At 45.4% G+C, this 25811-nt stretch overlaps 2 protein-coding genes across 6 annotated transcripts in view; one reads left to right on the top strand and one right to left on the bottom strand.

The window, feature by feature from the left end:
• Positions 1–2097, bottom strand: part of URB2 (URB2 ribosome biogenesis homolog) — a 73287-nt gene extending 71190 nt beyond the window's left edge. For 2 of the 3 annotated variants that reach the window (XM_083831074.1, XM_083831075.1), the window contains exons 1-2: positions 1935–2097; positions 621–797 (exon numbers count right to left, since the gene is read on the bottom strand). In XM_083831074.1, coding sequence (XP_083687200.1) covers positions 621–797; positions 1935–2060 — 303 coding nt within the window. In that variant the 5' untranslated portion in view covers positions 2061–2097. The remainder of the gene's footprint in view (positions 1–620; positions 798–1934) is intronic. The other variant, XM_083831073.1, reaches the window with a different exon arrangement.
• Positions 850–24890, top strand: TAF5L (TATA-box binding protein associated factor 5 like). 3 transcript variants are annotated; one of them, XM_083831080.1, is made up of 5 exons: positions 850–2033; positions 6980–7124; positions 11766–11870; positions 14227–14951; positions 20717–24890. In XM_083831080.1, the coding sequence occupies exons 2-5, from the start codon at positions 6983–6985 to the stop codon at positions 21512–21514; spliced, it is 1770 nt and encodes a 589-aa protein (XP_083687206.1). In that variant the 5' UTR covers positions 850–2033; positions 6980–6982; the 3' UTR covers positions 21515–24890. The 3 variants fall into 3 exon arrangements, with proteins under 3 accessions (XP_083687206.1, XP_083687205.1, XP_083687207.1); XM_083831079.1 differs by lacking the exon at positions 850–2033 and adding an exon at positions 2325–2480; XM_083831081.1 differs by lacking the exon at positions 850–2033 and adding an exon at positions 3253–5792.
• Positions 24891–25811: the final 921 nt, after the last annotated feature.

A 25811-nucleotide genomic window follows, 5' to 3' on the forward strand; every position in this document is an offset into this window, starting at 1 on the left:
CTCCCATTCACGTACAGAGATAGCCCAGAGAAGCATAGATGTGCATGTGGCAGTGCAGAAAGGCGGTCTGCCGGGGTGAGCGGGGTCTTAGCTCAGAGGAGAAGGGGAAATCAAAAGGGCAGCTCATTCGGAGTCATCATAAGAAGCTGCAAGTTCCTAGACAGGGCCTGCTGAAAAGCATATCACTCTGCATTAGTACTCATGCCAAACGCGCTGATGAGCCTCACGTTCAGGGAAAAATCTCTCCTAAGACTCCCAGGCAGAATGATAATATAAACAGTAAGTAATACGCAACAATAACATACGTAAATGAGCCTTTACTTACCTATTGAAACACTTAAACTAGTTCCTTCTCAGACAATTTGGAGAAGTTAAAGACAGGGGCAGATTAACTTGGAGGTTACCATTAGAACGCTCTGCCATTTTCAGTCTTTGTTCTGCACAAACACAAACTGTATTGCAGAACAGAAATAGGAAAGTTTGTAGTAGAGGTCCTAAAAACAATCACGTTTATTATTATTTGTTTCATGCAACACCCTACACTGTGAGGAACGGTCACATACTGTAGAAGACAGGCACTGCTATCCAACATGTTACAAAATACCCATAGTTTTAGTTACCTGTGCAATTGAAAAACTGAGACTGATCGTCTTCCCACTCTTTAACAGATTCTGTAGTCTTCTACTACGGATAACATCGTCTAGATATGCCCAGAGCTTCTCAACAACTTCATCCTCCAGATCAAGCTTCTTATTGTAGTATGAAACCAATGTATGGCTTACCCAATCAAGTAATACCTGTTAACAAAAGGGAAGAAAAAAAAAAAAGTGAAAACATGACAGAAGTAGTACCTCTTCACAACTACAGCACTTGGGCCCTGAGAACTGCTTTGTATCCAAGCAGAACAGGCTCTGCACAAGCAGAGAACTTCACTTTTGAAGGTTTCAATCAAGACTTAAATTCCTAAAACCTTTAATTCTTAATCCAGCGTTGGTGGCCCCGTGCTCCCCTGAACCTTCTCAAGACAGCTTTCAGGAGCCGACATCCTAATGCCCTTTCATCAGCTTCTTCAGCAGAGGCCGTAAGTCCGATTGTTGTTATTAATGAGCAAGGCTAATCTTTTGAATCAAAGATTTGAAACTGTAGATTAGAATCGTTGAATGGCTGAGGTTGGAGGGGACCTTAAAGAAATCCCAGGTGATCTTTGCTGACACTTGGTATACCTTTCGTATCTTCCTTTTAGCAGGTTCAAATTTGCCATATGGAAATTCAGGCCTAGGAATTTAGATGTGCAAACTGAAAAAGGTTAAAAACTACTCATTTAAATTGTTGATTTCAAAATACGGTGTATGGCTACATGTATTCTTCTAAGTAACTTAAACGACAGGAATTCCAAACGCTGACACCAGACGGTGCAAACCCTAGCCCCCACAAAACCCCTAGGCTGGAGGAGCAGCGCAAGACACCCCTCGCTCAGGGAAACGCTGAACTTCAGGGTGTAAAACCAGGGACTTGAGGGGAGAGGTTTGGAGCTGCTGGAGGCGCACACCGGTCTGTGGTCAGCTCTCGTTCTCACCTAGCTCCGACCCAGCAGCAGCAGCAGGCAGGGGAGGGTCCCAGGCAGCACATCCTAAAGCCTGCCCACGGCAGCTCTGAAGGAAGCAGCTTCCCCCTGAGCCACGAGGCGCCGCACACGTGCTGCCCTCTGTCAGAGGGACTATTTCCCCCTGCCCTCGCACAAGCCTTTCTGCCGAGGCCACCTGGAAGGCGATGCCGCGACATTTCTTCGCACAGCCCCAGGACCAAGAGCTGCCCTCAGCTCGCCGGCAGGGCCGCGTGTGCGCTCCCACCCGGGGCCGAAACCTTTCGGCGGCCAGCTCCGTGCCACGGGGCGGCCCCTCCTTCCCGCCGGGACCCGCGAGAGGGGCGCCTACCTGCTCCTTGTTGGGAAGGAAGCACTGCTGCGACACCCAGGCGAAGCGGGCGAGCTTCACCTTGTCCCCCCACGGCGTCCGGGCGCTCTTCAGCTTCAGGTGCACGCCGGAGTACACGGCCGCCATTTCGCCGCTTCCCCGCCCTCCCCCCGTCCCTCCTGGTCCCGGCCCGGCGGCTCGCTGCCTCCCCCCGTCCCTCCCCGCCGAGGCGGCGGCAGCCGAGCGCCGAGCCCCGGGAGGCGGCGCGGGGCAGGCGGCGCCCATTGGCGGCCGGAGGGCGCCTGCGCGGGGGCCGCCCCGGCCCCGCTCCCCGCCGCTCCCTCCCCGCCGTGCCGTCGGGCGGCAGCACCGCCACCGCCGCCGCCAGCGCCAGCAGCAGCCATGGAGCGGCCGCCGCCGGCCGCCGGCCCCCGGGCAGCCCCGGCCGCCCCCGCCAGGGCGGGCGGCAGCGGCGGCGTCGCCCCCGCTCGGTGCCGCCGGGCGCAGTGACAGCGCCGCCCGGCCCCCGCCCGCTGCCCGCCGCCCGCCGCCGCTCTGCGATGCTCAGTGAGTGCGGGGGGAGCCCCGCGGGGACGGGGATGGGGACGGGGAGGGAGCGGCGCCGCCCGGCGGCGGGAGGAGGCGGCGGGTCCCGGCGGCAGCCTCGTGGCGAGGCCCCGCAGGCCCGGCCCGGCCCCGGGAGGCGGCGGCGGCGGGGAGGAGGCGGCGGCCGCGGGCAGGGCCGGGGCTGGGCGCCGGGAGCCGAGCGAGGGGTCACCGGGCGCGTCCGCCGCCTCCCCCCCGCTTCTCTCCCGCTTTATATTTTTATTTTAATGGCCCTCACAGGGAGACTTTCGCTTTCACGCCGGGGCAGGCAGCCCTGCGGCTCGCCGCTCGCCCGGTCCCGCTGCGGGGGAGAAGGGGCCGGGGCCGGGCTCCGGGGGCTCCCCCAGGGCCGTGCCCCGGCGCCCAGAGCCCGCAGGGCTCCTCGGGGCGGGCAGCCCTAGCGCCCAGGGCACGCGGCTCCTCGGGGCAGGCAGCCCGGTGGGGCTGGCAGAGCTTAATCCGCCGACACGGAGCCCGAAGGGAGAACCGAGGCGGGTGGACGGGGGCTCCCCAAAAGCGCCAGCGCTCTGCTCCCCGGTTGCTGCTGCCGGGAGCGCGCCTCCTGCTTCGCACCGTGTCAGCTCGCCTGCTGCTGAACGCCCCCGGTCACTCAGCTCCGGATTCAGGGTCATCCTCCCACAAGTCTATCAGTATCTTGTTTGCTCCCGAAGTTTTGCAAATCCGAGATTAGTTGAGTATCGCGAAATTAAAAGCCAAGGGGCTTAATTAGCGTTGGCGGTAGGCTCCAAATATCCACCCAGCGACAGAGGTTAAAACACGGTACTCCTCTGCTCCCCGGCTGAGGCCCGAGACGTTATTTTTAGTAGAGAATATTCAAGATGGGCTTTCGTGCTGTTGGGTTTTTGTTTGTTTGTTTTAAGATTGCGTGTTCCTGATGGTTCTCTGCCCACAGGTCTTTCCTTCGTCTGTTGGAAGCAAGAGCGGGCTGTCCGAGAGTCAGGACAGGAAAGCAGAGTCTTAAAAAGCAGCATTTCCAACACTGGTTTTCAAGCTTTTTTTTTCATACATCTGTACTGGTGATACTTCAGGGCCGGGGAATCTGCCTAAACCTGTATCCAAGAGGTAGAACAGGCAGGAAATGAATTTCCTTGGCCTAATGCTTAGTGCTCATCTAATCTTCTAGGAAAGAGGAACTTGTGATGCGTTTTGTGTGATCAGTCTCTCTTCTGAGTTTCTTCTGCGTTTTTGGTTCCTCAAAGAAAAGTAACTTAATACCCTTTTTTAGGCGCTCTGACTTGTGACACTTCAGGAGACCTTGCATTGTAGCTGGGCAGACCCTTGATGCGATATTTCTCCTCTCTTTCCTTATGTATTTTGCTTATCGGTAGAAATAATTAATAGTGTTAGTATTTATTGTTCTCTCTGGGTGTTTGAGAAGAATGAGGCAGCTCAGACTCGTGCATGATCATTTCAAGCTTCCTGCAAACACAGGCAGGGGTTGCTACGTGTGTATTTTGAAGGTTATCTTCAGCTACGAGATCTAGTCCTAAAAGTGATGTGGAGGTTAAAACTGCAGAGTTGTCCTTTTTTTGCCTTTAAATTCTGCATTATCGACCCGTTGTGAACTGGCTCAGCTTGAACCCGGTTAAAGGCGTTTTGGCAGGCCTTTCTCCTGTTTATTTTACGATAAACTCTAGTTTTGAGGGCTTGGTGCAGGACATTTGTAGGAATTTTGGGTTTGCTCTTCTGGCACTTTTTTTATCTTTCACTGTGAGCGCATTTCTCGGCTCCTGTGACGTTTCTTTATGAAATGCTGAGGGTGAGGGATAATGGCAAGGTGAAAGAGACCTGAAATGAAAGTAGGGGTGGCAGTGTGGGTCCGGTGAAGACTCGTTTCCTGGAAGGTAGTTGCAGCTCTGTCACCTGGGGGTAGGGAAGAAGACCTCCCTGCGATGCCGCTTTAGCACTCAGTACTCTGGCAGCTAGGAGGAGCGCACAAAGGCTGCGAACGGAGCAAGAAAATGGACAGATTTCACAAAGCGAATGTCACCTTGCTAATCCTGGCTGAAGAAACCGGGACTTCCCTGTTATCCCCAAAGCTCTGAAAAAGCTCGGACTTGAATCAGCTGCCAGTCACTGCTCCTTTCCCGGGCCCTTCTCTCTTGCTGCTGAAAAACTTAAATCCTGGTGTTAGAATTTGAGACTACAGGTCAATCAGTTGTGGTTTTTTTTCCTTCTGTTTTCAAATCATCCATTTCTGCTGTTGGTCACCTGCCTCTGCTCAGCAGCTGGAGAAGACTGATTTCAGTGCTCCTCTTGTTTGACATTTCAAAGGCTGCCCTGCAGTTCTGCCTTTCTCACAGATCAGTTTTCAATTTCTCTGCTCCACGAGGAGTTATGAGGAATGACCTCTATATGCACGGTGTCCCCTAATGAATAAGGGTTTTCTCACCAAGCCTAGCCTAGCGCAAATCGGTCCTGTAACTACAGAAAAATGTACAGGCAAGGATATTTCTAGATTCTCTTTGTTTCTGAGCCACAGACCTGAGGCTGATTTACCCAGTTTTGATTCTTAAACCACTTCAGAAACAAGGATTTGAGTCTGTTCACTGCTATTTTGGGAGCAAGTTTCTTTGGATTATAACCCAAATCTAGCAATGTTAGATACAAACCCTCCAAAACATTTCTAGACCTGAAATACACATCTGTGAGAGCGTCTCAAATTCAGCTGAGTTGCTGCCCTAACCCGAGCTGTGTGGCAGACTGTATGCAGAGGCGTTAGGGTGGACCTGGATGGGAAATTTGTACGTGAGCCTGTGCTGCTAGCTGAAATGCAGACCAGCAGTGTAATAGATCGTGAAGCTCAGATAAGAGCTGTTTTTTGGGAGGTTGCTCAGGTGCTGGTCAGTCCCTGTGTCCACCCTTCTTCATGGACTTCATTGGTGTTTTGTCTTCCGCTGTTTTGTGTAGCAGTAAAAGTGTTGTATTTGAGACAGGGTAAGTCGATGTAATTTATTTAATTGCAAGGAAGATTAAAAGGAAATTTGTTTTTGGAGTGGAATAAGTTGTGGTTGAAGCTGATGATTTTAATAGGTCTATCTGGAAGTGCTTTCCAAACTCCACACCTGTTGGTGCCCCTTCCCCACCCTCAACAGTTACTTCACCTGTGAGAACAAATGGAAAGCTTTTTAAGGTTTTCCCCAGAGCATACGGGTTTGCAATTCCACGTATCTGTTTGAAGTGAGTTTTGCTAAAACCTTGCATCCCATCTGCCTGGAACTTCACAGGGAATTTATTGCTTTAACACCTGGGGTAAGCACTAGAGTGTGCATGGGTACTATAGAAGGCATGGTTACAGTCACGCTTTTAAGTTGTCATTTTTTTAGAAACTTGCTTCTTGCAAGGGAGGAGAGAAGGCATCCCTGTCTGCCTCTCCTAGAAGCTGTGTTTCGTTGGATTTAGCTACTCAAACCAGACAGCAGGCGCACGTGTGAAATGTATGCTGGTCTTCTGTAGCGGTGCTGTAAGGTGTGGAACTATGAGGCAGCCAGTACCTGTTACCCTAGTAGAATAAAACTGTCGCTTAGTTCTTTTTGTTTTAAAGCCTTTTAAGTTATCTGAAGTTCTCTAGAATCGATAGCTATTGCCTAAGGATTGGTGGCAGCCAGGCCACTGACTACTGGTAGCTGCTCGAATAGCAGGGGAGCTGTTGCAGTCATCTTCCTGAGGCTTTCATTACAAACCAGAGGCTAAAAGCGAGCACCAGGCTCCTTTTGGCTTTGAGATGCTACCAAGTGGTGTTTGTGAAGATGGCTTTCAAAATTTATTTAGCAGAAACTTCAAAGGATTAAAAAAAAAAACCACACATTTATATGAGGGAAGTGTATGTATATTGGGACAGGTGTAAAAGGCAGAAAGAAGGTTTTGCTTTTGATTTTAATTTCCCTGTTTGTTTTTTTCTTTCTGGGAACTTACCTGACTGAAGCACCGAAAGTCCGGCTCTAACCTTTAAATTCAGGCTATAACCTATTGCTTCTTTGACTCCCCAAATAGTTCAAATAGGTGTGCTATTTAAAGCATTATGATTCTGAAATTTTCTTCTTTGTATCTTACTTTCTCATTTCCTTGACTCTCAGTATCATTTTGTAGAGGAGAAACCTTCACTTTTTTTAAGAATTGTTTTTAACAAAATCAAACGCTTCAGCTCATCACTGCAGTTTTAGTCCAGAATCCTCAAAGGTATTTTGGATTCCTCAGTGAAATTAGTAGAATTAGACAGCAAAATATCTTCAGGGATCTGGTTCAAAGTGTCTAGTTATGCCTTAGTACCGAGGCAGGTGCCTGCAGGCTTTATTTCATATTTCAGTGAGTTTTTTTGACTTCAGCAATGAAAATGCTGAGCTGTTTGTTCTCTGTTGTTTTTCATACAGCTCTGGTGTATGTCGGTCTTAACAGATAACTACACAGTAACAGCCCGTCATCTCTTTCTTTTCTTTTAGGTCATGAAACGCGTACGCACAGAACAGATTCAGATGGCGGTGTCCTGCTACCTCAAGCGCCGTCAGTATGTGGACTCAGAAGGTCCCCTAAAACAAGGGCTGAGGCTGTGTCAGTCTGCTGAAGAGATGGCAGCTAATCTCACAGGTAATCCTAATGTTTTCTGTGCGTGCTTCTTGGCAGAGTTGTGGCAAGCGTGAGCACATATATTGGTAACTAGGTGAATTTGTACCTACGGACAGCTTTCCTTTTGAAATAAAGAAATTTCCCAGTATCAAGTTGGTGTGAGGTATGAGCCTTTGAAGAACGAAAATATGGATGGAAATGGAACAAAATGAGATGCATGGGCAGTGAAACAGCAGGCTGAAATGTCAGGTTTGGATAGCGGAAAATACATGTTATATCCCAAAAAGCGTGAAGCCTGGTGAGTAGTGGTGCTTTGGGACAGAGGTGAGAAGAACCTAGATGAGGAATTACGTAGAAGCAGGAAAATGTACCTTTGTGCTCAAGGAGGGCTGTATCATGTAAAACAGGAGTGGTGCAGGCTGTTTCATTTTCTGGCCTCGTCAGTTTCAAGTTGTGAAAGCTCCTATGTGTCACTTGGAAAAAATAAAAAAAAATAAAAACCTTCAGTCGATGAGACAGTTTATTTCCCTGTGTGTCCTTTCTCCTCTTTTTTAAAGTCTTCTGGATCCTGCTACGCGACCAGCTGGTCCAAATTCTGCCTGTGACCATCTTCATAGCAATTATTATCTTTGTTATAAAAAACTATGCTAGTACTTGAGCAGGTACAAATGTTGAATGGATGCAAGCAATGTGGAGGATATAAAGGTTAAATTTACATTTAAAAGTAATAGAAAATACTAGGCCAAACTCTGGGTGAGAGAACAAGGAGAAAGTGTTTTCTTTTAATGAACCTGCTTAGTTTGAGACTGTATCCCAGGCTGAGACTGGTAGGGACCTTATTTATTTGTGATATAACTTGATCTGACACAACATTAGCTGCTGTATAACTCTGTGATGGTAGCTGGATAAGACCAGATGTCAAAATGACTCTTTCTGCGTTTATTTTGCTGTAATTACAATCCAAAGATGAGTGGTGTATAGGTAAATGTATAGGCTGACTCTTTTGAGGACCTGAAAGAAATTGAGTAATATTTTCTTATTAGAGGTGACTTGCACCTTCTCAGTACTTTTGATTTCCTTGCTGTTTTCGGAGTTAACAATCAGACACTTGCTGCAACTCCCTGAAGTAATACTGGGCCGAGTTGGGGGAGAAATAGAACCAAAATAAAATGACAAATTGTTTTGGACTGGCTTTGATAAGGGGTTTTAGGGGAGAGGTGGGTAGAAGGGTCGGTGTTGGAATGGGATTAGAACTTGAGACCAATCAATACCAGGAGGATGCAAAATATCTCAAGGAGAGCTGGATTGGATTGCAAATTCTTTCATTCACATACGGCATCATGCAGGAACAGAATGTCAGTAAAGTGTGAATGAGTGTGTGATCGATTTTTGTCTTTTAACTAATCTTCCAACAAACGTTATTAGTAAATTTCTTATAATTAGTCTGTATCTTCATGCTAGCGTAAGGGTTTTGTGGCTAGTGATTCAGAACTTAGTCATCAGTTTTCATTAGAACTGAAAATGGCCTGCTATCGTGTATTCTGCTGCTGACTACTTTTCCATGTCAGACATGCTGGTAGTAAGCTATCAGTGAATATGCTGCAGTTCCGTGAATGACTGTGTCGAAAAAGAAAATCCCAGTGTGTACTTATCCTGATAAAAGAGGCAGCTAAAGAAAAGCTGACCAGATTCTGTAGCTTGCATTGCTTTTTTTCAGGGAAAGCAATTAAGTATTTTTTTTTCTGAAGATGTTTTAGTTTGTTCCTTAACAAAACTCACCTTGCTTTTTCTGTTCATATCTTTTCTTTTTTTTTTTTTTTTTTTTTTTGCCTTTGAAATTAGCCGGTCTGTATAAATGGGAGAGTTGCCTACTTCTGTCTCCAATTCTGTGATTTCTTCTTTCAAAGCTAAGTGTCCACTGGTTTGGGTTTTAAATGGTTTTGTTTTTCCGTTTTACCTTGGCGTTTCTTTTTGTCTTCCCCCAGAGCCTCTTCAGTTCAGCCCTTCTCCATGCTTGCTATATTTGTACAGCTCTGGTTTTTGCACTAAAACACAGCTCAGAGCTTCCTCGAGACAATTCCATATTTCTTTAAAGAAGCGGAAGGGTATTTGAGGGACAGAATAAGCGACGGAGGAACAGGTTTCTCTGATGTTGTCCGCAGGATTCTGGCAACACGTAAGACTGTCGGAATTAATGTAAAATTCTACTTGATCTCCTTCACATAAAAGCGGAGTCAGTTGCTGTGAAACAGTGTTTACAGTAGCACTGTGTTCGTTAGCTGGAGCAGCGCTGCTCCTAGCCGCAGCGGGACACCAGGAGGGTACTGTCGGTGTCCCTGAACTAGGAATGAGTTCCTTGGAATTTGCTCTCGAGTTGCAATTACAGGAAGTGCAGTCAAGGAGCAGATGTTTCCAGTAAGTGTTCTTGCGGCCACTGGGGAAACTGGAAAAGAAACTAGGGTAGGTCTGCTAATGTGCAAGAAGGATACGGACAGTGTTTTACTTCCACCAGGAGTAAAAAAAAATCCCTGAAAATTTACTCTCTTGCTCTGGGATGAGTTGAGCTCTTGATCCCTTTAGCAGTTTTAGCTGGCCAAGCGTTTTGGGAAGGAAAATGATTTCAAGTTGAGCTTGTTGTTACAGGCTTGTAGGTAGGGTTCATTTGCCATTTGCTTGATGGGAACAAGCTCTAGTCATTACTAAAACAGCAGGGCATAACGAGTGCACAGTCAGACTGCTCCAGGATACTGAGCCAAAGATGAATTTCCACTTTTTAAAGCAAGAAGTCCATCTTCATTTTGGAAGTACGTTATTTATGCAGGGAAAATGAAAGAGGTGGCAAGGAGGGAGCACGTCATGAAACCAAAGAACCATAGCTCGTGTTTGTGTGGCACAAGCAGGGTGGCAAGTCATGAATGTTCGTGCTGAAATGAGGCCACCAACACTCCGTGAAGAGTTGGCTGTTGCATGCAACCCTGTGACAGCATGAAAGTCAAGCCCTCGTATTTTCTGGTTTTCTGGTGTCCTTTGCCTTTGCCACGAGTGATATGGGTGACATTAAAAACTGCTGTTAATTGTTCTTGAGTTGCCGCGTTTGTGTGCAATGCAGAGTTTAATCAGTATTCATCATGAGAGAATATATTCAATTGTCAGTCCAAATAGAAAAGATTCTTGAATTAATTAATACCAGTATTCTGCGTTACAGAAATGTTAAAGAAAAAAGTTGCTTCTTTTATAAATTGCTGCTCTGAGTTTTCATGCAAAGCCCTGAGCCTGGGATTGCTACCAGCACTGAGTTTATGAAGCAGCCAGGCTGCAGAAACGCAGTGTATCGGTATCTTTGAATGGGTTGTGTTTATTTTGAAATGGACTTGATAGAAGATGGGGTATTGGTACCAGAATCTGTATTTCTTTCCCCGTGGGGGGATGATAAGCACAGCCCAGCTCTGTTTCTGAAGCTGAATTCAGAGTCGGTACGTACACCTTCTGTACTTCTGTAAGCTCTGGGAATATGGAGTGAGGGGAGAATAGTGACTGGCTGCGTGTGCCCCGTGTGCTGATCTCTCTCTAATTAGAGGCATCAAGATGAGCTGGAGGCTGGCCTCTCTCTCTCACATGTGAAAATTTGATGATGATGTTTATAGACTTCCAGGGCTATCTCTGCCTCTGTGTGTGAGCCAAATGCTGGAACAAAAAAGTGATAGATAAAGGTTAGGAGGGAAAAGAGCGGATAAAAAGGATTGGGAGGGAGGGAAGACCAAAAGAAGTCAAGGGAATTGGAAGGGAGAGTGATGAAAACAAATTTTATAGAGGGGAAAATAGTTATGAATAAAAAAAATAGGAAAGATGAAAACAAGATAAAACTCTTTGATTTGTCATGCTTTTAGAAGAGTAGAAGAACTAAATATATCAGTTAGAAATAAAATTTACATTTTAAATTGTTTCTATTCATTAGTACTTGTGTATGCTTAGGTTATATTGGTGGGTGTTGTAAACTTGCACCAAGTCCCCTGTCAGGTTGTGAGTGTTTAACAGAAGAGCGAAGGTTTTGTGCCAGAAGAAGAAAAGCCGTTTTCCTTTCTAGATAATTCAGAAAGACATTTACGAAAGCTGATACTGACTCTGAAAATCAGTTTAATACCATCTCAGGTGACCATAATACTCAGAGGTGGTGTTACTGCACACCTGATGTTCTCGATGGGTGCTGGGTCTAGCTGAAGAAGAGACTTTGTTTTGGAGAATGATGTGATTTGCTTTCCTCATCTTTTGAGCGCGAAGCAATAAAGCTGCAGTTATCTCTTAAAACTCTGAAGGGATCTGTGACAGCATTACTCTGTTTCTTGTAAATTCAGTGTTGTGTCTGAAAGCTTAGAAATGTGTTTGGGGCAGTGGGGGAGCAAGCAGAGTAGCTAAGCTTTTTTTGAATAAAAAAAAAAACCTTCAGTATAGTTTTTCGTTCGTGATATGTCTAGATTGTGTGACTTTAGGTTAAATTTAATAAATGCTGTGCTTAGGTGCTTCAGACTGTGTCTTCCCTGGATAGTGTGAAATATAAAATGTCATCTTGGTGGCTACATTACCTTGGATTTTATGAGAAGCTTTGTTTCAAGACACACATGCAGAACTCCTTAAATCCTAATCTTATTTTATTTCATTTCACAGTCCAATCTGAATCTGGTTGTGCCAACGTTGTGTCTGCAGCTCCCTGCCTGGCGGAGCCACAGCAATATGAAGTACAATTTGGACGATTACGCAATTTTCTCACAGGTAAATATCAAGAAGCAAGGAAGAGTATGTGAATTTTTGTCATTTTAATGAGTAAATGACAGTATAATAAAATTTAAAGGCTTATTTCTAACTGACACTTCTGATTTCTAATTTTGAGATTTCAGTTACTACAATTAGAAAAAAATATGGATTTTTTTTTAACATGAGTGCTGAGTAGCTTTGGCTTTTCTGGATAGGTATCTGTTTATCTTTTTTTGTTCAGTCATTTGGCCTTTATCTGTGTAGATCTTCAGGATAACAGAATACAGGTACAGGACAAGAAAGAAGATCAGTGCTTTATGTGAAAGGCGGGTAGCTTAGAAATGAATATAGTTCTCTGCTGTCTCCTACTTCTTTTTTTTTTGAATGTTTGTTGTAATTGGCTTCTTTTTATGATCATCTGGACTTTTAAGCGAGAATTTGTTCCCTTAAATTTAACTGTACTGACTTTGAGACTAGAGGTATATGACAGAAAGGGAAAATACTATCATTCTGTAGTGTGGTGCAGAGGACAATCATGGTGTGGTGTGTTGTGTTTTTTTTGGTTGGTTGGTTTTACTTTAAAAAAAAAAAAGTTGCTCCTGGAAATGTCCTTATTTATTCTATGAGTGCCAGAGGTGGGGATAAGAAAGCAGACTAATATTGAGAATAGTGCATAGAAAAGGGAGGTTGCCTCTTTTCCCATTTCTGGGCACACATTCATTCCTCCAGTGGGTCTTGATCCCAGCATGCATAACACTAGAATTAATATTCCTGACAGTGGTTGAAGAGAAAGTTAGGGAGGGAAGTAGGCAGGAAGAGAGAGGCAGAAAAGTCGTAGCCTTGCCCCTGTTTCAAGGCTGAGCAATTTGGTGAGAATTTCCTATGCTGCAGCTTGCCTTTTATCCTTCCACTGCGCACCTCTGAGAAGAGGCTGGCTCCACCTCCTCCATAACATCCCACTGGGTACCGAAGGCAGAAGCTAGATACCTACTTAATCTTCTCCAGGATAGGCAGACCCAGGTCCCTCAACCTCTCCTGGTGTCTTCTTGGAACATTTTCATCATTCCCATCTCTGCCAGCTTCTTACATCTTCCCCGTTGTTCCTGTTGCAGAGTGAGGTCCTTCCCTTGTTGCATTTCAGGACTCGAGCACCTGCTGACATAGCAGGGAAAGAGCAGCTGCCAGCTGCTTCGTGCTTTTATTACATATAGACCACTGATTTCATTGGCTTTGGCCCAGTTTCCGTGGTAGAAAAATGGGGATGATGCTGAACTACGCAAGTGTGTGTATATATGCTGCACACCACATACACACGCGTATGTACCCATACAGAAATGAAAGAAAGGCACAGTATGGGCTAGGACAAGTCTTGGAAGAGTGCTTCATTGGAGAGGAAAAATGGCCTCATGGAAAAGGGGGGAAAAATGCAGTGGTGAGTGGCAGGAGGGGAGAACAAGTTGAAAATAAGTAATGCTATTTGCAGATCAGCAATGCATATTTTGTTCCAGTAATTCAGATGTCGTACTTGCACATCTGGGCCTCCAGTAAATCGTTGTTGTGGCCCTATGTGGTGCCACGGCGCTGGGCGGCAGGGCTCTGCTGCTCGCAGCTCCCTGCAGCTGAAGGTGGGAGGGAAGCAGCCCCAAGAAGGAGGGGTGGAGCTGTTGCCCAGATCGCTCTCTGCAAGGTACAGCATAGCCTAATCAGGAGTTTGTTACACTGTGTACGAGGAATTACTGCTGGGATTTGCCTTGGCAGAGAAAGAGGGAGCGTGCTCATGAGCAGGCACAGAAATAAAACCAGCCCGGCATACTGCAGTACGTTTTGGAAACTGCAGCTTCCTTTCCCCTGGGGACAAATCAGTTCCATCCAAAGCACCACGTACAAGTTTTATTGAAGCTGAGGAAAAAAAAAAGCCACCAAAGTTCAGGTCCACACAAGCTAGATAAATAATTTTGACTTCTACTTAAAATAGTATTTAATATGTTTAATAAGTGTATTTTAGAGTTTATTGCAACAAACAATGTATGTTTTTTTTCTTAAATACATGGGGGAAATCCAGTTGTCATGTAGCTTGAGGTGCTATTTTAATAACTGACCCACACCTAAAAGGGGTTTTGAAATCTCTGCCTTTTATTCTGATAATGTACCTCACTGACTTTTAAATGTCTAGTTAAATCTGCAATAAATACTGGGTATCCCCTCTAAGTGACTGAAGGGGTTCACATGGATGCACCAACAAAAGTCTCCAGAGCCTTGCTCTCTTATGCCACCATCGAGACTTTTTGCAGTAATTGACCTTGCTCTGCTTTATTCCTAGTAAAAGGTAGATTGAGAAATCGTTCAAAGCTTGTTGCTTTTTTTTTTTATATAGATTCAGATTCTCAGCACAGCCATGAAGTGATGCCTCTTCTGTATCCCCTCTTCGTCTACCTCCATCTGAACATGGTCCAGAATGGCCTGAAAAGCACAGTGGACAGTTTTTACAGCCGCTTCCATGGCATGTTCTTGCAGAACGCCAGCCAGAAGGATATCATTGAGCAGTTGCAGACTACCATGACTATTCAAGATATCCTGTCCAACTTGAAGCTCCGGGCTTTTCTGGACAACAAGTACGTCATCCGCCTTCAAGAGGACAGCTACAACTACCTTCTTCGCTACCTCCAAAGTGACAACAACAACGCCCTGTGCAAAGTCCTGACCTTGCACATTCACCTGGATGTGCAGCCCGCCAAGAGGACCGACTACCAGCTCTACGCCGGTGGGAGCTCCTCGCGCAACGAGAGCAACGGCCTGGAGCCCAGCGAGGTGCCGGCTTCCATTCTGCAGAACGAGGCGGCGCTGGACCTACTGCAGGACAGCATTAAGCGCGTCAAGGACGGGCCCCCTTCCTTAACCACCATCTGTTTCTATGCCTTCTATAACACGGAGCAGTTGCTGAACACGGCCGAGATTTCACCGAACAGCAAGCTGCTCGCTGCTGGGTTTGATAATTCGTGCGTCAAGCTGTGGAGCCTGCGTTCCAGGAAGTTAAAATCTGAGCCCCACCTCGTCGATGTGTCCCGCATCCGCCTGGCTTGTGACATCCTGGATGAGGAGGTCTGGATACCCCTTCCCCAATTCCCCGTCCCACACACATACCCTTTCTGTTGAGGCATTTCTGACATGCATGTTGAGTATCTAATGGTGTCTTAGGGGACTGTGAGGCTGTTCACAGCCTGTCTGCCTTGACACAGTTCTCATAGCCTACTCTCATCCCTATTCTTCCCTGCCATGGTTGTAAACGCTGCACTGAGGTGTGGTGAAGATGTGCCTAGGTCACAGTTCTAGTCCTAGATGCTGATCTCCCTCTGCCTCTTGACCTTGAGCAGATCGTGGTATGCAGGCAGCCCGTTAGGACAGGTCATTTGGGAAGGCTCCCTTCCCCAGGGAGCGTGGAGCCTTCTTGTGGGTGGGAAGGTGAAACAAGGAGATGCGGGCAGTAAAAACACATTGTAGTGAATGGAAACTGGAAGAAAAGCAATTCAGAACAAGCAGTCAGAAGGGTGAAGAAAAGGAGAGAGAAATGGAAAGAGAAAAATAAAGTAAGAATGGTCTGAGCGCTCAGGACAAAGTACACCTAAGTGAAAAACTGTATCTTTTTTTCACCCTACAGTCACCCTAACAGAGGTGAAGAGTTAGTATGGAAAAAATATGCAAAATAATTGTGTTAAAGAGTCAGCAGGGTAGAAACTTCAGAGGATTCTCAGTTTCTCGAGTGCTGGAGATGAGGACAGGGATATCTGTGCTTTCGCATGCCGGGCTAGATAGCATCTTCTAGTGTTCTCTCTCTCTCTCTTTTTTTTTTTTTTTTTTACCTCCTAGTCACACCCTTCCGCCCCTCTCGTCACAGCTTCCCACGTAGTGTCTTATATCTGGTTAGAGATCAGAATTTATGACTCTTGCTTTGTTTAATCACTCCCCTCTTGAAGGGAAAAAGAAGAAAAAATGCATTTGCTCTTCTGTTGAGCGTTTAGCACGAGAAGCATCCTTTCATTTTCCCCTGTTTTATTTTCTACTCATAAAAAAAATACCTGGTGGCAAGGTTCTGTTTGTTTTGGAAGAATGCAGAGAGCTTGGAGTACCGAGGTATATAGTTAGGGATTGCTTTGTTAGTCAGCTTGAGAACTAGAGGCAGGCATCCAGGTGAGATAGCAGAGCAGCGTGCTCACCGCTTCCCAGGTTAACCCTTCCTGCTGAGTGAACAGGTAAGTGGGTCAGGCCAACCCAAGATGAAGCTCTGTTTGTTTTCATTACAAGCTGCAAGAGTTCATCGGACACGTGACAGTGGATTGCATGTCATGGAAACCAAATGTAAATAACCTGTGACAGAGGAGGATTTCTCTGGTAAATCAACAGGTCGCCTTCTTTGGCTCCAGACTAGAGAAACGTGAGATATCGCCAGGTTATCGGGAGCGTGCGTTAGCTTTTTGTTGGCACATATTTGCATATCTTACATGTGTTATGAAACAGCTGCAGGAGCTTAAGTACAAATGGCTGCCGTTGGTTATTTAATATCTTGTGTATCCTGCAGTATTTATGCACAGGTCTGAAAAAATGGTCAAAGACCAGCACAAGTCAAAGTTGTCATTGCTCTGAATAACTTCACCACTAGTTAAACAAATAGTGACCTGACCAGGAGTTCAGAGTGAAGGGGGAATACCAGCCTGAATGCATTGTTGCGTGTCCTGAATGCAAACGAAAGCCTGAGGACTATAAAGGAAATAAATGCTAGTGTCAGGGAGCACAGAGTGAATATATCCAGGCACGTGTTGGGTCACAGGTGGGAGCAGACCACTAGCGACATGGGTACCTCTGGAGCAGAAGCCACGGGTACCAAGACAGACCAAACAAGACCACCCTGGCTGGGGTGCAGTCATCAGCAATGCAGCCCGATGTGTATAGAGGCTGTATTTCAGACTGCCACTGCAGTCTGATCAGCAGCAATTCACAGCGATAAATTTGATGAAACCTGTGACAACAAAAAATTCTGATGTGCTTTGACATTACTTCAGTGAGTTCTGTAGAACAACTTGTGAGGATGTTACACTTGGCTGATTTTCTTAGGGTTTCTTCATTCTGTTTGATTTCTGTATTGTGTAATTAGGTTTGGATGCAGCGTTACATTCAAGTAGAGCCCAAATTGATCAATCTTCAGCTCGGTTTCTGACCTGCTGCAAGCAAATAAGTCATTCTGTTTATGGAGAAGTTACAGATGTCTGGGACTGTGCTAGTTTCAGTGGATCTCTTTCAGGGTGGCACTAAAATTACACTGTTGGCTTTATTAGCTCTTTGTGTGTGTATATATATATATATACATATAGAGAGAGAGATATATATATATAGAGAGAGATATAAATATAAATGAGATTGTAGTTTGACAAAAGTGTTAGAGATCAACAGTTTTTCCTAGTTGACGTAAAGCCCTTGTGTCAGTGAAGTCGAAGTTGTCTTCTAGGTGTTACTAGATGTATTTTTAGTGAATTTTGCTCAGTGTAATGCCCCACTGTACTTCACCAGTGTTGTCTTGATCTTGGCAATAGGAGAGGCTGACTGTTTGGGATAACGTAATTCTTTAAGTAATTCATTTTCTTTACAGTGGCATCTCCACTTCATAGTCTCTCTTACTTGAAGTCCGGGATAAAATGCAACTTTGCAGCTGTGCAAATGGCCTTATCGTTTGTCTCTTTGCAACATTGCCACGCTCATTGCTGGTAGTACATAAATCAACAACGGAAAATAGTACTCTCAGTTCCAAGCTGTAAGGGTGTGGCAGCCCTTAAATTCTGGGGAGCCAGGCTCGATCCCATTTGGCCTCACTTTTAGGTCACTGAGTGGCAGTGGTCCTTCAGGTGGCGGTGAGCTGGGATGACGCTGACAGCTCGTGTGGCAGATGGGAGGGAGTTTGGGGAGAAGTAGTGAAAATGTCCTGCAAAGAAAGCCAGGGCATCTGCCCCCCCCATCTTTCCCTGCTAGGAGATCCCTACTGTAGGCAGATAATAGAGCTTTCCTTTTCACACCTTAAGAGCACTGCAGGATGAGAGAAGATGGCACTGAGGGAAATTTGTTACTAGTTAGAGTAAAATAAAGTTTTTCTGGGGGGTGGGGAGGGATGGGCTTTTTGTTCCATGGGTGTGGTTTTTTTTTGTTTGCTTGTTTGGTTTTGGAGCTCACACATTCCCTTGCGTCTTATGCTGGGTGGAAGGATCAAGATAATTTTTGTCAGCTAGGTAATGTTTGCTCACAAAGTCAAATGCAGTAAAGCACGTAAATTTTCTGAGTCCAGATGACTGCCATGTAACATCCATTACTGATTTAAGTAATAGCTGAGGAGTTGGGATAGCCTGTTCACAGGTAGCTGGTCCAGAAGGTGTCCTATGTAACAAAACATGGCAACGTTTTAGTTTTTTTTCAGTTTCTTAATAATGTAGTTTTACGGAGTCTTGTAGTTGCTTAGGAAGATTTTCTACTCACTGTTGAAGAGTAGATTTTTTGAGCTCATTTTAATAGTGTTGGTTTTCCAGTTCTATTACTGAAAATCTGTTTTGATAGTCTTCTCAAAATGCGGAGCACAAATAATAAAAGTAGCTTCTAGGTGTGTCCGTAGGTTATTGATTAAAATAGGCGTATATAACTTAATTTCTTGTCAATTCTAAGAAAGTGCAAACTGTTTGTGCTGACCAGCAGCAGCAACCACTTCAGAAGGAGCTAATGGATGTCTTGGTAGTGCCCAGTGGTGTGTGTTACCCAGGAAACGTACTCAATGTGTGCAATGGGAATCCTGGAAAAAATACTACGAAGAGGGTTTCCCTGCTGATTTGTAACACAGGTCGTAACCTTTCTGTAGCTGCTGTAATCGCTCACCTACGTCGTAGTAGCTGCAGGATGCAAGGAGGAACGTGCTTGATCTGACAAAGAAATGAAGATTGGTTCTGTGAGGCAGTAATTTAGTGGCTGCACTTCCAGCTGCTCTGTTAATCTGGTCAGCAGACTGACTTGGACAGGGAGGAAACAGAAAAATGCGGTGACTCAGAAGCATTGTCGGCGTACCATTTTCAGTGAGCTATGACACAAGTGTGCAGTTTTTTTGCTAAGCGATTCTTGAACAGAAGAGAGAGATAAGATTTGTTACCTGTGACCTTATAGGAGTGTGGTTTTGAATGCTTCTGCAGGCATTTTCAAATAAGCTGCTACTGTAATGTAAGGGAAAAAGAGCATGTGCTTGTAAGAGGAAAGTGTATGTGCTTGCAGACAAAGTAGCCCTCTATGATTTGAAATCATAAAATTGAGTACCTGGACTTGCAAAACTTAACAAAACTATCATAAAGTATAGGGAACTTGAACGGGCCTCCTCTGGTAACTTGTCAGGAATATTTTGGTTGCAATTAAATAGTACAAAACGCTGCAGGTACCAGTGTCTCTCCTTTAATGTGGTAACGTAGCCTGGAGATGCCGTGGATCCCAGCAGGCAGCGCTCTATCTGAGGCAGAAAAATATCAATTTGAATAAGAATGGGGCTCTGCGTGCTGGAGCCTGTAACGCCTCGGTGCCTCACCTCTGTGGCAGAGATGGAGTTGGCCCCGAGCCACGCCACGAAGCTCCCATGGGCAGCGATCGCTGCAGAGAATTAGCGCCGCTAAATGCGGCTCGCCACCTACCACTGAGCGCACAGCCGGGAGGGAGGAGGGCAGCGAGCTGGCAGAGCTGCAGGTCGTGAAACCGTAGGGTCAGTGCTGCTGGAAAGGGCCAGCATGGCAGTCCTGAGGAGGGGTGGGTTCGAGAGACTGCGCAGATGCATCCCAAGCCATGGTTATCTTCTTGCACGCCGTCGGTGAGACCCCAGCTTGCTAGGCGAGGACAGTTTTGGGTTGAGATGTGTTGCAACCTGTGCAGTCTGTAGCCTTGGATTATCAGGAGGTGCTGCTTGAGCAGGCTCTCAGGTTGATGCCCTCTGAAAGGAGGAGCCAAATGTCCAGATTCCTTTAGCACAGCTCACCGAGCAGCCTTTAAACCTGAAAGCCTTTACTTGTTGATGATCTGCCCTGGTACTTGAATTGGAGAATTACAGGATAAAAAGGTTTCCACTGCCGTCCTTTTTGTGATTATTCATCCTCTCCTACCCCAAAATAGATCATTTGACCTAAATAAGCCGCATATATTTTCTCTTATTGAAGGGTGGGGATGTAAAAGTGTTCTGGTGGAGCTGGCACAGAGAAATAGATACCACGGCCTTGCTGCATCTCTGCTCAGGTGCGGGGTTTGAGAAGCAATGCCCAGTAGACAGCTTGTCAGATACGCCTTGTCCTTCCATCTCCTGCCTTTTGTTTAAGATGTCTGGGTTTCTTTTTCTCTAATGTGAGTTTCGCTTCCAATAATGACCATACTGAAAGAGCAGATGCCAAGATCTGTTTCAACATCTTAGCCAAAAGTTTAGTAGAGAGCGGGTAGGGAATAAGCAGATGTTTTTAGCAAGTGTTTTAAAGCAAAAGACATTTGGAAAAATATCTTAAAATACTACTACTCTTTTTTTTCCTTATTTGCATACAGTCCCAGGTTAAGGTGCCTTCTTAAGTGGGAATGAAGCTATGCAAAATAAGGGTAAAACCTTTTACATAAAAGTCTGATCTCCACATCTTTTTCAGCATTGACTTAGATGTAGGGAGTGCGCCAGCAGTATGTCTCAGAGTTGCACAGAACGTGCCATGTCTAAAATAAATTGTTCTGTGTTAACGCCAGCCTGCTTTCCTCACGGCGGTTCCTGTATTCGCAGAACAGATAAACATGCTTTTTCTTTGTTTGTTTTTTTTTTTCTCCTCCCCGACCAGGAGGAAGAGGATGACAGCGCAGGCACAGAAATGAAGATCCTGAGAGGACACTGCGGGCCTGTGTACAGCACGAGGTTCCTTTCGGACAGTTCGGGGCTCTTATCTTGCTCTGAGGACATGTCCATCAGATACTGGGACCTCGGAAGCTTTACAAACACTGTGTTGTACCAAGGACATGCCTACCCCGTCTGGGATTTGGACATTAGCCCCTGCAGCCTGTACTTCGCCAGCGGTTCCCACGATCGCACGGCGAGGCTCTGGTCGTTCGATCGGACGTACCCGCTGCGGATATATGCGGGCCACTTGGCGGACGTGGACTGCGTCAAGTTCCACCCCAACTCCAACTACTTGGCGACAGGCTCCACGGACAAAACCGTGCGCTTGTGGAGCACTCAGCAAGGCAACTCGGTGCGTCTGTTCACCGGGCACCGCGGCCCCGTGCTAGCGCTCGCGTTTTCCCCCAACGGTAAGTACCTGGCCTCGGCGGGCGAAGACCAGCGGCTAAAGCTGTGGGACTTGGCTTCGGGAACTCTCTACAAAGAACTGAGGGGCCACACGGACAACATAACCAGCCTTACTTTTAGCCCCGACAGTAGTTTAATCGCTTCGGCCTCGATGGACAATTCCGTCCGGGTCTGGGACATCCGGAACACTTACTGCAACGCCCCTGCGGATGGGTCTTCCAGTGAACTGGTTGGTGTATATACCGGACAGATGAATAATGTACTGAGCGTACAGTTTATGGCCTGTAATCTTCTTCTAGTGACTGGAATTGCACAAGAAAATCAGGAACATTAAATTTTTTTTTCTTAGGGAAGCGGGTGGGTGTGATGAATGCCAGAGTCCATTACAAGCTGAGATTACTGACTGTGAAACACTTTCTTCCTCTGCCCCCTTGGAAGGCATGTTCAGAGTGATGCTAATGCTTTACAATTTCTTGCCCACAAAAAGGCCTGTGCTGTTGAATGGAGTAAGGAGAAAGGCAGAGCGATGAAAATATGTATACGTTCTAATCCTGTATTTGTAGGGATGGGGAAAAGGGGAGGAAGTCCAGTAGCTTGGGGAAACCAAAAGCCTGGTCCAGACAAGCGAAGCTGCCAGCCAGATAAGCTGCTGACCTGCACTTAAATATCCTGCGTTGATTGATGGGCACACCTTACCTACTGTTAACTGAGGCTTGAGCGTGTGGAGAACTACTGGCCCAGTGTTTTTTGTTTTTGTTTTGTTTTCCTGGTATTGCAGAGGACCAGCATTTTAAGACCCTTATATTTAAAAGAACATTCTGTATTTTCTACGCTGATTGTGGTTCCAAATATTACAGCTCCCTATAGCACTTCTGCAATATTTTGGACAAGCTAAGTAGAAAATACCATCTTTCTTTTTTAATAAGGGGATGGAAATCTGACCTCAGTTGGGGCCCATCTCTGCATTGTCATTTGGGTTTGGTTCCTGGTACTAGCTGTGATACTTGTATTTATGTTCCATTAATTAGGGATCTTTCTGAATCTGGTTGCACTGTGTGGGAGGACGGTGAGGGGTAGAGTGGTGGCTTTTGGGGTAATAAGTGACTTGCCTTGGCTGGAGGAGGGCATGATAGAACTGAAGGGGCTAAGTTTGGACTCCTGTTTGGAACGGGGCTTGTCAATCCACCACAGCACCTCACAGAAATATTTCCGTAAATGGAAGTTGGCAATCTAGGAAGAGGGAGACAGGGGAGAGAGAGGCACACACAAAGTGACATGGGAAAAAATAGTATTACTAAATTATTGTGCATACGCAGAGGCAGCTTTGCCAGTGTTGGATTTTTCTCAAAATGTTGCAATATCAGTTTCATGAACACTTTGTGAAATAAATCATCAGCATTTAAAGCAAGGATCTGCAGAAAAAGCACGTTCTAATTTGTCATTTGGAGAGATTAAATATTTCTGCTTTCTGGAAAGAGTTATTTTGTATTTTGTTTTCTATTAAAAGCATTTAGTTTAAAAAAAAATGGTTTGGACCCTTTCTGGGAAACTTGCATGGGAAGGAAAGGGCAGGAGCATGCTTTTACACTGCTTGAGGCAGTCTGCTTGGTGCTTGGAGGCTGAATCCGGTGGTCTTGGCGACTTGGTTTTTATATCCCCCTGCTTGCTTTCCTCAGAGCTGACGCAGCAGGTCACGGTGCTCCTGACGCAGCTTTGTAGGTCAGCTAAGATGCATGCGAAGGAGCTCAGTCCCACCTGAGGTCAACGCTGCACTGCAAGGCTTCGTTCTATAGGGCTGTGTTTTTGGTTTGTGGCTTGATGTTCTGAAACTCCTCTTCCAAGCAAAGGCACGATCCTAATACCATCTAGGCAGTCTGTATGGAAGCCAATAATTTGGCTTCCCTCAGACTTTCTCGACCTTCATGAGCAAATTCTTTTGAGAACATCAAACAGCCAAAGAGTTGAGATGACGTGACACCTCACAACTGTCTTTTAAAAATAAAATAAAAGTCCTCTTAGGTTGGTAAACGACAAAAACCTTTTATAAGAAAAGTGTGTGGCCTTTCTGAGATGAGTAATAGCGTGTGCTGCAGCTCTGCTCTGAGAGTACCAGAAACTCCTTTGTACATGTGGAGTTGAATGGCATTGCTGATCTTCTGACAGCTGGGCATCAAAGCATGTAGCAGCTCAACAATCCCAGTCCAGGATCGGGGATTTTTGAAAAAACAGTACGGGAAACAGTTGTATTGCTGATGCATTGTGCTGTGCAGGTCTTCTGGAGAGATGATCTCTTTCAGATTTACTGAGCTGAGACTGCTCACTAGACTAAATTCGTTGTATCCTCAACCCTGCAGTAATGTCTGTGGTTGTTTTGAGAGGTTTTTGCTAGATTCTGTTGATTCTAGCCCAAATATTTCACTATGAAATGATTAATTTTGTGTCTTAGCAAAGTATCAAAGTGCATGGTTCGATAGCTGGGTGAATACCTAGGAAGACCATGGCTCATCAGTGTTCCTTGGAACTCATGTGCTGTTTGTTGCCATATCCTTAGCAGTGTTGAGTTTTAGAACAGTTGGACTTTTGGTCCAAAGGTTGATCCAACAGCAACCAAAATGGGGGGGAGCAGATGAGGTGGGCAGTGAATGAAGCTTCCTTTTAACATTGTTACTTCTCTAATGGAATTGGGCTTTTTACTGGTTGGGTTGTTCCAAGGTATTTTGCATGCAAAAGTGACGTGAGAGTAAAGAGACTTAGGAAGCAAATCATTGTATACACACACAGGCAAAACAAGCAAAAGTGATGTTCTGAGGTGTTAGGAAAATGGCATCGCTAACGAGGTGCTTCCAGCCTATCAATTTCTACTTACTGTGTGGACAGTTTTTGTTTTGGTGCTCACAAAATCTAAACATTTTGAAGGCAGGAAGCCAGGAAACAATCTAAACTGAAAAAAAAAAAAAGTCTGCAAATGATTGACAGCCTGAATTTCAAGGCAGAATTAGGAAGAGAGTTTGAGTGGGAGGAAGAAATACCTTTAAGTCTGGCAAAATGTGGACAGTAATTTGTTAGCTGTGTATTTCAAGTAACTGCATTTGCACAGACCTCTTCCTTATTGCATTTTAAATATATGATAAAACACATTAAAGCATTTAAGCTGGCGTAGCTCTGCTCGCTTCGTTTGCAGCCTGGATGCTGCACGAGGCACCGCGTGGTATCAGACAGTGGCTAGAAGCAGGTGCTCAGAGAGGAAAGGTGAGAGAGAGAGGTTGTATAGACACAATCCATCCATGGTTTATACACTCCGGCCCTCTTGCAGTTATGCTTTTGTTTTTAATAGGCCTCGTGAACTGTAGGCCCCGTATCAGCAATAGCTGCAGATGGATTTAGTCTCTCATTAATTTTGTCTCAGCCCATTTTTTAATCGGCTGTATTCTTCTGGCTTCCGCAGTTCTCTGCAGCAACAAGTTCTACACCTTGATTTTTGTGGGTGGGAACCTATTTCCCTGGTTTTTGACATCCGTTGACTGATACTCTGTTCCCTAACCTCTTGAACTGATAAAGGCCTTGAACAGCGAAACACCCTTTCAAAAGGTGTCAGGTAGTCCAGGACAAAATAAATATAGACAAAGCTGAGGTAGAAGTCCATGCTGAGTCACTGAATGCTGATGAAAGAAAAGGCTATTTGCTCTAATAAACAAAGTGCTGTGCCTATTCACGGGTCTATCTTAGAGTTGCCCTTCCTACTTCTTACACTTGCTTCTCCTGATTAGCGTCCTGCCTCACCATTCAGTCTGAGTTTTCTCTCCCCTGGCAGTGGAGTTCATATTTCTCCCCATTCAGGTTCTTTTGTTAAAAAGCTGTCTCCTGCAAATGTCCTGTAAGTCTAAGAACATTTTACAGAAGCGATATTTCCATTAACAGAACCTTTGGGTTTGCCAAGAAAAATCAAGAGGACTCTGGGCAATTCTGCTAACCTTGTTTTTTAACTGCTGCTGACTGCTAGTCCTCCAGGCTCGGTATGTTCTTCAACTAAATCCTGAAATGGCCTTCCTTGTGAGCGGTGTCTTGTTGCCAGCACTGAGCCAGGGTCTAAAACTGTACCATTACAAGACACCAATGTGACAGTTAAATTAACTGCCTGAATGTCCCTAGCCAAAGACTATCCCATCATGCTGCACGTTAGCTATGATTTATATATTATTTTTTTTTAAGTACTGGATAGGAGCCAGAACTGACTGAAATAACTCAACAATGCTCACCAAGCTCAGTGTATTTCAAGTACAAAATTGTCTCAGGACTGATTTTTTTTTTTTTATTTAACAATTTTAAGATTGCATTTGGGTTTCTGTTTCCTGGATGCTATTATGCAGCAGTATTCAGCAGCAGCTACACAGAGAAGATGGTATATTCTCTATTAAGTGCCCAGTTTAAGACACCATGTTATCCACTGCATCTATCTTCCTGCAGAAATGTTCTCTCGGGACTGTGAAATTCTTGAACAAGGCAGCTGTAGAAGCTATTTCAATAACTTGATTATCATAGGTGTTACCCTGTAACTAAAACATGCATCCTGTTTTCAAACAGGCGAAGGGGTCAGCTGCATTAAGCTGAGGTCTAGAAAAGGAGGAAGACTT

The sequence above is a fragment of the Anser anser genome (assembly GCF_964211835.1).
Source record: "Anser anser genome assembly, chromosome: 3".
Lineage (NCBI taxonomy): Eukaryota > Metazoa > Chordata > Aves > Anseriformes > Anatidae > Anser > Anser anser.

Bases quoted from the DNA above. Each gene is read 5' to 3' on its own strand.
- TAF5L (XM_083831080.1), top strand. From the start codon at position 6,983: ATGAAACGCGTACGCACAGAACAGATTCAGATGGCGGTGTCCTGCTAC. The intron at 7,125-11,765 runs GTAATCCTAATG...TTCATTTCACAG, and splicing joins GATGGCAGCTAATCTCACAG to TCCAATCTGAATCTGGTTGT. The intron at 11,871-14,226 runs GTAAATATCAAG...TTTTTTATATAG, and splicing joins ATTACGCAATTTTCTCACAG to ATTCAGATTCTCAGCACAGC.